Raw genomic sequence first — 15,546 nt, forward strand, 5'->3', positions numbered from 1 at the left:
CAGACTTATAAGTGCATTACCGCCACCTATCTCTCAAATGGACCATTGACACTCCTAATTGAGATTGTAGATAGTGTCAATGGTACATTTGAGAGATAGGTGGCGGTAATGCACTTATAAGTCTGTTCAGTTTTTTGCACAGACCGATCGTTTTGTGTCTTTACAAATCAATACATCGTCACGAGCCGCAGGGTTTAATTTGGTTTTGTTTGTGTATGTTTTATGACTCTCAAAGCCGTGATTCCCATCCACTTACATTATACGACTGACAGACTGCAACGGTTTGACTTAAAAATCTCAGTTTGTGTTCTACTCAAGAAACAAAGTCACCTACATCTTGGATGCCCTGGGGGTAAGCAGATAAACTTCAAATTTTCATTTTTGGGTGAACTATCCCTTTAACGTCTTTGACCCACATACATAACAAACAAACATACAGATGTGTGACAGGTACCTGAAATGTACATGTATCCTCCGTAAACAGTGCCTGCGTGTCCATAATGCGGCTCGTTCATTTTGGCCACATAATTCCATTCATTTGTTCTGGGGTTATAATACTCCACAGTTGCTAGAGAAAGACAAGATACAGTGAGAATTAGAGATGAAAACAAGGTATTGAATGCCAAGAAAGATGACTAGACTAACAGCTGAGTTAATGTGGATCCAGGAAGAGGTCTAAAGGGGACAAAAAACGAGTTCTTGTACATTAGTCATGCTCTCACAAACAGAAAGAAAAGAGATGCTTTAGTGATCAATTATACACAACCAAACTACTGTACTTTCAAAGCACACTGAACAGCTGCAAGTTTAGATTCTGATGACCATTAATACAGATTCAGTGACATTCTGCCACAGAGATGATGATCTATTATTAACCATTATTGAAGGAGGTACACAACATAAACCCAATAACGGTACAAAGACCACTGTATCCACAGAAACCGCTACTTCACCTGTTAAATATTCACAAAAACTCACTGCTCTTATCTAATCTCTCTAAATCAGAAGCAATGCTTTTCATAGGTTTATAAAGTATCTGTCCACACAGATCAGATGATAAAGAGAAGATCTGATACAGGCAGATGATATATTCATTTCTAGTTCTCTTTATCCAAGGTAAATCGGAGATTGGGGAAAATATAATTTTTGGGGACTTATCTGATTCCGGACTAGATGTTTATTTAGAATATGTCACTCTTTTAAATAAGAGAATATAAAAACAATCACAGAACAAGCTCTTAATGCTGTTTCTGGCTAAAAAAATAAAAGGATAAGAAACTGTAATAACATAAAATGTAGCTTGTCCAAGTACTTATAAACAGTTTACTAAACCAACTGTATGTAAAATCCTAAACAGCAGCAGGTGGAAAATGAGTGGTCCGAAAATGAGCAATGAAGGTTCATGATATCCATGATTTTAAATAAAGTGTCCGCAAAAAAATATAAAATCGTTACACACTGGTTACACATAATTATGGGTATTTAAAGTAGAGTTGAGAGACAATTCATCATACATACTTCACAAGAGCATAAGTTCACTGTGTACATAAAGTTACCCAGCACTGGGTTGTATTTAACCTAGCATTTTTTAGAGTGTACTTATTTATTCCAAGGTTTTTCTAAAACTGATGTGATTGACTTTTCAATGGAATTGCCAAAAGCAGCCAGCATGGTCTAAATTTGTTTATTACAGCAAGCATAGACGGCCTGTTTTCCACTAATGATCGACAACAGGAGAGTCTGCATCTGTTCTGATTCAGAACCAAAAATACAACTTTCATACGCTTTATATCTGTAAATTAATGAGCGAGACAGCACCACTGACAGACTGTCTTTAAACTATGATCGTAATTATCACTCGCACAACAGTCATTCGCTCAATCCTCATGACCCAACACAGACACATTTATCAGGATCTGTCAGTCCACATTTTTAAAACAAGTTAAATATGAAGAAAAAAACACTGCTTTTAGCTTTTAAAATCAATCACTTGTCATTCATATTTAACTGCAGTAATGGAAAATTCCTGCAAATCCTGTACTGAGAGTCAGTGACAAATCAAACACACTGGGCAGGAATATTAGACTGCGGGCAGAGTCCTCAAACAGTATGGGGTAAAAAGATTAAATTCAACTCAAAGCAATAAATTCCACTTGACTGCCATGATGGAGGTCACTATAGAAACATGGGCGACTGAGCGCTAGGGGCTTGAGCGTCGTCTGATAAACATGAGAAAGGCCAGAGAGTGTGTGTGTCAAAGTGAATTGCATGCAGAAAGCTGTAAGTAAATTTTTTGTGCTTTTTCTCAGTCTTGCTGTGGAAGTGAGTGTGTCAGAGTCCATTATCAAACCTCTGTAGTGTGACATCTGTGTGTGTTTTTGTCTCTTTCCTGTCAATTTTGAGGTGCAGTACATATCTGGTGTGAGTGTGTTTGTGTGCATAGTTATGGGGAGCATTGCTGTGGATGATGGGAGGGTCATTTTTGTTTGTGTAGATATTAATGTGTTTGCACTATGTTCTGGTATTCTGCTATATGCAGGCTGCCCCTGCATTTTAATTACCCAGGTTGCACTGAGGCATTCACCCTGTGAGAACTATCATCTCTGGTTAAGCTCCACCTTTGCCTGATGCAGTCATACAACCATAGCCGCTGGAATAATGACTATAAAGCACACAGTGCGGACATAAATCCTGTATACTATTAATATTTTTGCTGAAAGCTCTTTTTGCCCCAATGCTAATTAGTTTTTGAGTTTCAAGGGTGCTCCATCCATGTGCATCACCAATGATTCCTCACTTTCTGTCATTTCTGGGGCATCCAAACATCTGTAGCCTACGATGATCTAATTGCTATCTGTCTTGAATACATATTAGCAGGCATATTAAATACTCTTAAGCATAATCAACAAATAAATATCAAATAACAAAATGATGCACTGCAGTTAATAAGCACTAAATAACACTATTATACCGCACAACATTTTTTTTAACAGAGCTTTTTCAAAACCCGGCATAGCTGAATTCTACAATAAAAGGATGAGTTTGACCACCTTTCAAATGAATGAGATAAAAATGTGTGGGTGGTTCAACTGGTTTTGCTTTAGGATTTTACGCTTGACATTGAGTTGTGACCCAAAAAGTACCACAATTGCTTACAGTACACAGTAAACAACAATATCCTTAAAAACAAACATTAAAATATATTAATATTACAGTTAACCACATATGCTTAACAATATGCAGTAAAGGTATTATCATGACATAGGCTCAAAATGGACCATCACCCCATATATTTTCTAAATGCATCTTTCTGATCTTATTGTGAACAATTCATCCATGCATACATTTATTTCTTTGTTTTATTTTTTTAAATTTAAGTCAGAATTTTTCAACAAAATGTCATAGTTTGATCTTCTGGTGATATGACAGCCTTCTCTCTGGTGATGTATGATGTATGATGGACTTTACCATCTGATCCACTGCGAGCTCACATTCAGATCTGTGTTAATGCAATGAACAACTGATGAGATAGTAGGGCTGCACGATAAATCGAAATGAAACCGCAATCGCGATAAGGCAAAAGCTGATAGTCATGCGCATCTTGTCAGTGAAGCACGGTTCTGTGATCAGTAGTAAATCTCCATCCGAAGGCCAGAAATCAGCTCGTAGAAGAAATCGGTAGCTGAATAAAGTGAAGATTTAACAGCTTTCATTGATTCAACGTGACTAATAAACACAGGACTATGACAATATATGATTTATCGGAGTTCTTATTATAATTACTTTTATAATTTAAAGGGGTCCTATTATGCTTTTTCACTTTTTCATCTTAAGTTAGTCTGTAATGTTGCTGTTTGAGCATAAAAAAAGATCTGCAAAGTTACAAAGCTCAAAGTCCAATTCAAAAGGAGATATTTTATTTAACAAATCACTTTTCAAAAACTACAACGAACGACTCGTTTGGACTACAACGCATATTTTCGGGGATTTGTGATATCACAAAGATCGATGAATGGGATGAGACATGGTTAAGCTGCACTAAAGAAGGCAATGAGTGTTATCACTATGTCGGAGATGCGCTAGTTTTCACAAGGCAGACAAACTTAGAGTGCTTACAATCATCCGGGTTTAAATCGTGCTCAAATTGATTTGATTTTGACGCAATATTTACACTGAAGCTCGCAGTGGTAAGGGGCATGTCATTTCCTGACCAGGCGCTGAGTGGTGCCAATCACAACACACACTGGCCCAGCTAACCAATCACAGCACATTCGTATTTCAGAAGGCGGACTTTAATTTGATTCAGGAACTATTCGAGCCGTTCATGCCAGACTAGGGAGAGAGGTGTTGTAATAATGTAAAATATGTGAAAAATAATGTGTTTTTCAAACAACCTAGTATGAGAGCCTGTTCTAGTACACCCCCAAAACAAAATCAAGACTTTGTAAAAGAGCATAATAGGACCCCTTTAAATGCTAAACGAAATAGCCTTTATCACCTCTTAGAATACTATGAAATATGTTGCGTGCCTTATTCTGTTTAAGAAGCCACATTATCTCACTGAAGGATTTATTTCAAACACTCGACTCACGTTATGAAGTGAGTATGGAGTAAAAACATGTTATTAAATGTGGTATTTTCACATGCTTTCAGATGGAGCAGCATTTACAACACAGAGCTGTAGTTCACTGAGAAGCTACGCAAACAGCCGTTATCGCAGAATGATATCTTCGATTTCATTATCGCGCGATTAAATTATCTGCGATAATGAACGCGATATTGCGTAGCTTGTCAGTGAACTATGGCTCTGTGTAGTAAATGCTGCTCCATCTGAAAGCACGTGATGGAGATTTACTACTAATCACAGAACCAGCTTTACTGACAAGATAGGCATGAATATCGCATTCGATTAATCGTGCAGCCCTAATGCATAGAGACATATCTGCACTCTACTTTTTAGAAATGATCTGCTGCTACTTCAGTTACACTGCAATTTTACATTTTGATAGTGTCATGCTCTCAGCATTCCAAAATTCACATTCCAAAATGCAATGGTGACAGCACAAAACGTGTTGATCCTCACTGCAGGCCAACGAGATTTTAATGTAGTCTGGGTTGTAATTTTTATCTCGTGTAATCCATGGTTCTGAAGGTGAAGGGGAAGTCAAGTCCATGTTGGTATCTGCCTAATTATGCTAGCTTCTACATTAGTGACGAAGTATTTTGAGTCACGGCCCACCAGTTGAGAACCACTGACATGATTAGCAACACCCCTTAGGGGGCAGCATTGCTGACAAACTAACTCTCCTTCAGGATCAAGTCAAATCATTCTATAATTAGGACCAACCGAAAATACCAGGATCTTTTTAGCATCTAGAATTTTTTTTTTTTACATCCACACGTAATTAGCAAACTGCAAGACACTCCTATTAATGTTATATTTACAAAACATGTCAACAACTGAAGCACAGCATGTCCCTTAGAAATCTGTCCCCTGCTGTGACACTAAAATCCCTTCCTGACTCACCCAGCTCTCCTGCAGCGTTTCTCCCGCCCACCGCATATAGATGTCCTTTGAGAGCGCTCAGATGAAAGAAGGTCCTCTTCTCATTCAGACACGCCACCTGAATCCACTTGTTATATCTCGGGTCGTATCGAAACACGGTATCCACAGCTGTTTTTCCTTTCGTGTCATAGTTACTCTGTCCCCCGACCACATACAAAAAGTTCCCGATCACTGCGATCCCGTGCTGGTAGCGCGGGGCGTCCATGGGTGCCAGTGCCTTCCATTCATGTGCTTTCTCATCAAAAAGTCGCAACTCTTTACTTACAACCAGCTGTTGCCGTAGCACGCCCCCTAGCGTCACTAAATGGGTATTGTCTGAACGGATCATAGTTCGTTCCGACTGCATCACCGGCTGCATGTATGGCATCATCTGGTAGTTGCTGGCTTCTAATAAAAGATTAACACAGGTATTGTCCGTACGCATGAAGTCGACAGTCTGTACGTGGTTTATGAGTTCTGTTGGACTCATGAGGGGGAATCGGATATTGCGCATTAGCTTGGCGGCATATTCCATGCGGCCTTCTTCGTAGCGTAACCAGCGGCATGCAGATTTGAACAGGTCCAGCTCACTGCAGTGTTTTAGACTGTTGGAGGAGAGCACAAACGCTAGACGTTCGAATGGAAGTTTGACAAACTCGCCGGTGCCGAGTAGCGAGGGGAAATTCTTTAGGATAAAGTTGTTGACGTATTTGTCCACCTCTGTGAGGTTGTAGGTGTTGGCGATGCGCCCCACCTCCACGCAGTTGTCCAGTGACACCTAAGAGAGGGTAAGAACTGTGTGTTAATACTACAAAGTACATTAGAGCATTCTCATTTGAAATGGTTTGAACAGTGTCCTACCCCAGAAATGAGAAAGACTTTGCAGAAGTCAAGGACAGGCAGGATCTGGAGAAAGCTAGCAGCCTCTAGGGTGTCCTGTAGGTTCTCCATGTTGAGAGAGAGTTTGGCGGTGTAAATGAAGTCTATAATCTTCTTTAGCCCTATTCGATTCACGCCATGCAGCTTTATACACATCAAATCCTGCTCTTTCATTCCACCTGGGGGAAAAAAAGAGAAAGAGAGGAAAAGATGACGGAGGGAGGAGATGAAAGCAAGAGAAAATCAGTGCAAAGAAATATTCAAGCAAAACAGATATAAAAAAGGGGAAAAGCAGATGAAGAGAATGAGAAAGAAAATAATGGGGGAGGGATTGGCAAAAAACGTTGCAAATTAGCGGATCAAAGGCAGAGAGGGGAGAGTGACAGAAACAATAAGGAGAACGAGAGAAAGAGGAAATAAGAGAGAAGATAAGCGAGTTTCACTGCAAGCTGTCACCAATTCTCTTTACCATGATAATGAGCCACTTATTCAAGAGCCACGTTTGAAATAAATCAAACCACTTTCATTAGTTCAGATGTGATCTCAACTATGCTGAGATGGAGAAAGAGAGAAGGAAAGCGAGAGAGAACAAGAGCAAAGGGATAAGCAGAACACAAGGGGAGAATGAAAGAAAGTAATACAGACAGCAATTATGGAAGTCTTGCAGTGCTTAAATGCTCATGGCACACATGCATGAGCAGGACTTTGATGGGCTTATAAATACTACTGACCTTTTATAAGATAACAGATACAGCACATTTCTCAGCTACATACTAGGGATGGTAAGATTCACAGATTCGCATCAGTGCATCGGCATTAAAGTTAACGATGCGATGCACTGATTTGAAAAAGTATGCACTGGATACAAGTTGGCATTTGTATCGCGATGCATCATTTCTAACATATATGCATTGGTAAAAAACGATTTATCTAGATGTGCTATACTTTTATTATTTAGAAAGTGACCAATTTGTGTTTCTATTTTTAAAACAGAAATCTTTTGTAACATTATAAATATTTTTACTCTGCCTTTTGGCCAGTTATTATTTGCTTTTAGAGGAACACATGACTGGAATAGACTTCCGCCAGACTTAAAGGAGTGATATTACAGGTACTTGTGGTTTCTCTAGAAAGCTGAAAATGTGTTTACTGTTGTAACAAAATTGTGACCATTTGTAGAGATTTTGCAGTTTCTTAATTCTTTTTGTGTTAAAAGAATATTTTGTCTGCTGTTTTCATCGTCTTTAACATCAATCTGCCAAGGGACTACTGATGAAAATTAGCCAATTTGGCTAAATCCGACACATTTGAAATGTCATTTATTATTAATGTGTATTGTCCCTTATTAAATAAATAAACAAACAAATAAACATTTATAATAAGCATATTAATTCTTACTGATCTAAACTTTTGAACGGCAGTGTGTAGTGAATCGCTTAGCAACTAAATGCTCATACCATCATGGTTTTAATAATTAAACTTTGAATCAATTCTGAATTTTTTTGGACTGATTCAGGATCATGAAGCATCGATAAACCGATTTTCCCCCAGCTCTAGTTAAGAAATCGTGTAAGCCTGCAGAAAGAGGATTCCCTGGGCACACTGCTTCTTTATAATTGTTTTAGTGCTCTCTCATAATAGTTTTGTGTAAAAAATTCTTCCGGGATTTGGTAGTATGCAGTATTAAATGGCATAATTATTTAGGGAATAGCTGAACTCAATTCAAATAACGAAATGAAGTCCTTTCCATCTAACAGATTATCTCTGAACATGCTTTCCCAAATAACCCAGAGCAAATCCCTTGCTTTCTTATCTTTTTTCACCTCTCTTGCTTTGTTCTTTCTTCCCAAGAAACAGAGTGCGCTTCTGAGAGAGAGAGAGAGAGAGAGAGAGAGAGAGAGAGAGAGAGAGCACGGTTCTGTTTCAAAATCAACAGGAGCCTCTCCGTGGGACTCACACACATCGCATTCATTACATAAATGCATTGTGTGAATAATTGCTTTCAGTTGGCGGGTGAGATGAGATTAGTGAACTATTGTGAACTAACCCCTTTATTTCTGACTCTAAGACAGTGGGGCTATCAGAGAGAGAGAGAGAGAGAGAGAGAGAGAGAGAGAGAGAGAGAGAGAGAGAGGGCGAGTGAGGGAGGGGGTGAATTGAGGGAGAATCAGGAACATTCTGAGCTCTGAGGGAAGTCTCTGGTGTGACTAAATGAGACTGACATGTTACTGATATTTACATGATTAACAACTAAAAAAGGAAAAAAAGGAAAAAAAGCAAAAGAAGATTTAACGGTCCCCTGAAATGCTTAGAAACACGCAGCGTTACTCTATGTGTTGACGTCATTTTAACTGAAACAGGAAGACAGGGCGGGACATATCAAGCAGCCCCGCCCCTTTTTAAAATAGCCAATAGCGTTCGTTTATATCACAGCTTGGGCTAGAGCCGTTGAGCTCCGTAAAGCCGCATTTGACAGGGTATGCCAGCCACAATCTCATCCATATTGCTATAAAATATAGCATTCTGTGTAGAATTCAAATAGCTCCGATACATTTTGTGGTAGGCGCCGACTCGCACAAGTGATCTGCTCCGTGCTATCGTGTCTCTGGACTGGAGCAGAGTGTGTGTGCAGTGGTTAGTGTGACACAGCGCGAATACAAACTTCTTATTTTCCTCAATGGAAAGCATATTTACACTGTTTGAATCATTCCCTGTCCCCTATATAGTGCACTATGTGCCATTCACTGTACAGAAAATACTAATTCTGTGGACAAGTGACCGATTTCAGCCGCGGTTTCAGCGTCTATTTTATAGAGTAGAGGGCGGGCGCTTCGGATTCTAGAGAGCATTTGATTGGACAGAAAGTTTGATGAGAAGCTGACGTACGATGTGACGTCGTTGAACCGTTTTGGCGGAAATTACGAACTGCAAGCTTTGAATGCTTATATCTTCTAAATGCGAATTTTGTCACTGTTTTGGAGCACACTGCCTTATAGATAACCTTAAGACTAACATATTTATACTAACACCCAAAAAAAACTTTCATTTTCATTTCATGGGGACTTTAAAGTGACAGTACTAAACACAAACAAAAACAATCCAGTATAACTGATTAGTACAGCATAGTGCATCGACATTGTCTGTTTATTAATAACTTAACTGGAGTCTCTCTTCTGTCAAACTTTGACCTCTCTGTCCCAAAACACCTCGTTTTTTTTCTTCTTCTTTCCTTTATCCCTTCCTCACCTGGAAACTTGGCTTCACCTCACCTAATCCTTTTTTATCCCATGTCTTGTTCTCTCACTCACCTGTAAACATGGCTTTAAAGTAGTCGCTGGAGGAGGCCATCATGGCTCGGTGAACAGGAAACACCTCATCCCCATCTCCCGCCACTAACGTGACATCACACAGCAGGCCCTCAATCCTCAACTGGTCAAAACCCTGAGAGACAGAGGGAAGAAAATAAAACAGAGGAAGTGAGAGGACTGACGAGCATTTCAGTAATGCACTTAATGAGGAGGAGGAAAGAGATAGACCGAAATGGTCTTGAGATAAAAAAAGAAAAAAACAGATGAAAACCCATGAAAACAGAGTGTGAATGTTAAGGAGCTGTATCATTACTATGTGTCCCATGAGCGTCATTTCTGAATAAAAGATTGTGGGGTTAATTAATGAACAGGAGGTCAGATGCATGAGGGGACTGCAGCAGAGATGGGCTCCCACAGCACAGACGAGCCATAATTAACAGGACAGAGCCATCGTCCACTCGCACGCACACTCTCCAAGCCGCTGTGTCAGGCTCAATACAGCAGCATGTGCAAAAGCAAATGCCAAGCATGTGATAGGACATGAAATAAGGCACAATCCAATCAGTGCTGCACTCACCGAAATTATACATAAGCTTTTTAAGCGCCAAACACTATACTACACACTCTGAGCTGGAGTTTAACAGACATGCCTTGATAAACGTGGAAAAGCCAACAGGCTGTCTTTACCTACCTCATAACATCAGCGCCTGATAAAATTGAAAACTAAAAGCTTTGCTTGTGCCTCGTTCATAAGTTGCTTTGGAAAAAATCATCTGCTAAATGTCTAAATGCAAAATGTAGAAGATAACACCGCTGCATCTAATATGACAGTAAAAGCATTTTTTTGTTGAGGCGTCTACATTAACAAACCCTTTGTGTAAGTGTGTGTGGGCTATATGTTTATTGTGTCACTATGGAATAATTTATATTAAAATAATATTTCAAAAATAATACGTTTTTTACATTAATATCATTATTATGATGACAATATTAAAATAAAAAAATAAAAATAGAAAAGGTCTATAATGATTAATTGTGATGTTTTGTCAGCACAAATTTGCAGCTTTTTTACAAAATGAATGGATGTACAACACAAAACATGTGCTAAAACACACACTAAACCTGGTTCCCCTGCTAAAACTCTCATTCTGTGTGTGTGAGGTATGTGAGGACACACAGAGCCTGGGGATAAACATCCAATCAAATGAACTGAGTGCTGTTTCCCAACAAATCACTGGAATGAATAAAATCATTTTTCCAGCGGTTAGTGATATTGCAGGGTGATGAGGGCTGCTGTGCTTTAGGACACATGTGCCATGTGACCGATTCAAATTGAAATTAAGTCATGATCTCAGAGCGGCCGTCTTCAACTTCAGCTTCTTTCAAATATTGTTTATCTGTGGTATTCTGATTTAACAAACTGATTCGATCTTAATAAACTGCCATTTGAAGTTCATTTAAACACAATTCACCTCCTCTAACAGCAGTAGCTGATTTCAGGCTGAATGGCGATCAAGTGATGGATGACAGCTGTCAATGTCATTGTGATAGGAGGAATCAATAGAGTGACCTCATCACGTCAATAAAAATATCAGTGCTAATGACATCTAGAAATCAAGCAATACATGAATTTGTCTGTGTGTACACGCACGCATATACACTCTTATCCCATGTAAACACACATTGAACCTACACTACTGTTCAAAAGTTTGGGGCTGATTTTTCAATGTTTTTAAAAGTGGTCTCACCAAGGCTGCATTTATTTGATAAATAATACAGCAAAAAAGTACCTTTTGCAAAAAGATGCTTATGGGGAAAAAAATATTTTTCCCTCCTCACAGACCAGTCTAAGCATGTGAAGAGAAGTGTGTGATTTATCAAAAATGTTCCTGTCTGCTGGTCAAAAAAACAGAAAAACAAATGTTCTGATAGGGCCACTGTTTGTACACTGGATATCATTTCGAATTATAATTAATATTAGAAATATGGCCATTATTACAATGGCTCGCTTAGTTTTAAACTGACATATTAGTACATAAAAATAGTCAACTGAAGAGGACATCATGCATCAGAGAGGGTTAAATAAATATGAACAGATGCACACAAACAAAGGGAATCAGGTGACCTTTACTTATTGATCTGTCTGCAATGACTCACTGGCAAATTCCAATTAAATTCTCACCTTTGTTCCCACACAAACACATGCTGACACTTGTCAGGTGACCCGCAGGTAGGTGCTAATGAAGGTTCTCTTGGACTTCAGGCAGGACTGAGCCCACCACCAATGAGGACGATGATCATAATATTATCATCTTTATGTGTGAACTAAAGCCTGACTGCCAGAAACAGCAGAGATGACCTTCACAGTCTCTTCCAAACACACACACACAAACTCTCACGTGTGATATGATGCCGGAATGGCAGATGGTGACACCCCACACACCCGCCCTGACATTTAGTAAAAGACATATGTAATCACACACACTCACCTGTAAAACCACAGAGCTGTGTGTGTTGCTGGTAAAGAAGCGTGTGTTTCCTGTTTTTGAGGCCTGCAAGTGGGAGGAAAGCCCCATTTCACTGCATCCCAGCGACACCTTCATCATCTGAGCATCATCATCTTCCACCAGTGATCTGCCCATCAGAGAAAGAGAGAGAAGAAAGGTTAATATGTGGAAATAACAAGTGTGAGAGGGGGGTACAGTCAGCACTGTGTGAAAAGACCAAAACAGGTTTGATTGCAAACTCAATATTGATTCATTAGATTTGAAACAGATGTGGTGCCTCCTGATTCTTCAACACGAGTACAGCACAGAAACCCTCCTCAAAAGATAAACACGTCGCACAGACACATATATACACAACTGAACATTCACAACACAAAACATGTATAGAATGGCTGTTTCCCCACTATTACACAGTCAAGATCTCAGAAACGATAGGCTTCTTACTGTAAAGAAGCTAAAACTAATATTCATGAGAAATCTTGTTTTGCCGATTGACTAATAAGACAATTTTTTTTTAACCTTACATTTTAGGGCACATGTATAAAGAAAAGCACCACGAAACCGAATTAAACTGGTTTATGTTCCTTCAGATGTTGCGGTCAGCTTTCTTGGCCTTTTCTAAGCCTAATGGTGAAAAAGCAACAGTCAGAACATTTTAAGATCAACCACTGCTCTAGATAACAGAGGAACAAAATCAGAGAGACACTTATCTCTTTTGATTTCTTCCTTCTCTTTCTGATATAACTGAAGTGTATATTTAACGTATTTGTGACAAACAGCACATGACATTGTGTCACTGGCAGCATCACATACGAGATGCCAGTTTCAATCTCTCAGAAAAGTGGCACTGGTCACAAAAATGTATCATTGCGATTTTGTTCCTTACATTTGTGTCACAAGAGAAATGTTTCACATGCATTTTACAACACTGAACTATTAATAGTGCTCTAAAACAAAGGACTGCTTAAAAGTTTGGGGTCAGAATGTTTTTAAAAAGAAATTAATACATTTTAGCAAGGATCAAAAGTGACAGTAAAGACATTTTTGATGCTACAACAGATTTACAAAAGGTTCTTTTGATCCTTCTGTTTAAAGAGTCCTGAAAAAATACATCATGGTTTCCACAAAAATGTAAACAGAACAACTGTTTTTAACATTGATACGATGAAATGTTTCCAAATATTAACAAATAAACATATTAGAATAAATTCTGAAGGATCATTTGACAGTTAAGACTGAATATTCAGTTAAGGCTGCTGAAAATTCAGCTTTGTCATCACAGCAATGCATTACATTTTAAAATGAATAGAAAACAGTTATTTTAAATTGCAATAATATTTCACAATATTACTGCTTTTACTGTAAATGTAATCATATAAATTCAACCTTGGCATTTTGACGTCACTGAGAAAAAAATAAATAAAATACTGACCCCGAACTTTCGAATGGTAGTGTTTGGATGGTAGACTTGATAAATATTCACCCCCTTTAACGCAATACACATAAATACTCTCTGACATCTTATAAATTAATACACAAGTGTCTAGACAGTCCAACTTCTGGTGAGTCACTACTGTGCCAAAACTGGCCAAGGAGGGAGAGGGAGAGGGAGAGGGAGAGAGAGAGAGAGAGAGAGATCTTTTGATCCTTCTGTTTAAAGAGTCCTGAAAAAATACATCATGGTTTCCACAAAAATGTAAACAGAACAACTGTTTTTAACATTGATACGATGAAATGTTTCCAAATATTAACAAATAAACATATTAGAATAAATTCTGAAGGATCATTTGACAGTTAAGACTGAATATTCAGTTAAGGCTGCTGAAAATTCAGCTTTGTCATCACAGCAATGCATTACATTTTAAAATGAATAGAAAACAGTTATTTTAAATTGCAATAATATTTCACAATATTACTGCTTTTACTGTAAATGTAATCATATAAATTCAACCTTGGCATTTTGACGTCACTGAGAAAAAAATAAATAAAATACTGACCCCGAACATCTTATAAATTAATACACAAGTGGCTAGAGAGTCCAACTTCTGGTGAGTCACTACTGTGCCAAAACTGGCCAGGGAGGGAGAGGGAGAGGGAGAGGGAGAGAGAGAGAGAGAGACTCCTGAAACAGCTCCAAGCAGCTCTGTAAACTGAGAAGCACAAGTCACGGGATGGACACAAGAATATTTCCAAGCCAGTGAATATCTATTGGAGTACGATTAAAATGAGTGTAAGAAAGAGACCGCTGGGAGAGACCACCTAGAGACCAATGACAGCTCTGAAGGAGTTACAAGCTTCAGCGCTTGCCCAGGTGCTTTAGCAGAGAGTGGCAAAGAGAAAAGCCACTGTTCAGCAATGCCACATGATGTCTCTGCTACAGTTTGCCAGGATGTGGGAGACACTGAGGACAGCTGGAAGAAGGTTCTGTGGTCTGATGAGAGTAAAATAGATTTTTGGCTATCATATTAATGTTTGGCACAAGCCATTAAACTGAGTGAGAAAAACACTGCGGTTGCAGCATCATACGTGAGACAATTCTGTGTACACCTAGAAGGCTTGAGAGAGGGTAAAAGGATTACAGCAAAATACAGAGTAATCCTGAAAGAAAATCTGAGAGCCTACAAGATACCTGTGATGGAGGATTTATCCTCCAGGAAAACAACAACCTCAAAATAAAGATGAACAGGAATGTCTTAAAGGGATCATATGATGCGATTTCAATTTTTACTTTCTCTTTGAAGTGTTACAAGCTCTTGGTGCATAAAGAAAATCTGTAAAGTTGCAAAGACTAAATTCTCAAATCCAAAGAGATATTCTTTATAAAAGTTCAGAGTCAACCACGCCTACCTAAAACGGCTCGTTCTAACACGCCCCCACATGTCTACGTCACGATGTGGGAAGATTTGCATAACACCACCCAAATGTTCACGCAAAGAAAGAAGGCATAACTTTTATTCTCGCTGTAGTATTGTTACTGCCGCTGCCATATCGAGACGCTGTGCGTTTCATTGTGAAATGCGAAACTACTTTGTTTGGCCTTCCAAAAGAGGACGATATCCGCTTCGTCATGCCTAGAGCTGATCCGTGCTGGTCGCTGGTGAAATACATCAACTTCACGCTGTGGATCGCCGGATCGGCTTTCACCATGGACGACGTGGAGTCCAGCCCTGGGTCATCACATGTGGTTACCGCAAGCCCGCCGGACGCTCCTTTGTCGAATCCGCCGGCCGCGCCGTTCTCAAGCCCGCCCGTGGGTCGCCGCTCACTCTAGCCCGCCGTGTGTTTCGTTGTGAAAGCGAAACTACTT

At 39.1% G+C, this 15,546-nt stretch overlaps 1 protein-coding gene across 6 annotated transcripts in view; it reads right to left on the reverse strand.

Moving 5' to 3' along the window:
* The window catches only part of LOC107548461 (kelch-like protein 13), a 59,031-nt gene that overhangs the window by 4,940 nt on the left and 38,545 nt on the right, over positions 1 to 15,546 (reverse strand). For all 6 annotated transcript variants that reach the window (XM_016229149.1, XM_016229146.1, XM_016229148.1 and 3 more), the window contains 5 exons: positions 12,222 to 12,366; positions 9,733 to 9,865; positions 6,407 to 6,603; positions 5,528 to 6,323; positions 455 to 568 (listed from right to left, as the gene is read on the reverse strand). In XM_016229149.1, the coding sequence (XP_016084635.1) occupies positions 455 to 568; positions 5,528 to 6,323; positions 6,407 to 6,603; positions 9,733 to 9,865; positions 12,222 to 12,366 (1,385 nt within the window). The remainder of the gene's footprint in view (positions 1 to 454; positions 569 to 5,527; positions 6,324 to 6,406; positions 6,604 to 9,732; positions 9,866 to 12,221; positions 12,367 to 15,546) is intronic.

The sequence above is a fragment of the Sinocyclocheilus grahami genome, unplaced genomic scaffold, assembly GCF_001515645.1.
Source record: "Sinocyclocheilus grahami isolate Dianchi unplaced genomic scaffold, SAMN03320097.WGS_v1.1 scaffold348.1, whole genome shotgun sequence".
In the NCBI taxonomy this organism is placed as follows: domain Eukaryota; kingdom Metazoa; phylum Chordata; class Actinopteri; order Cypriniformes; family Cyprinidae; genus Sinocyclocheilus; species Sinocyclocheilus grahami.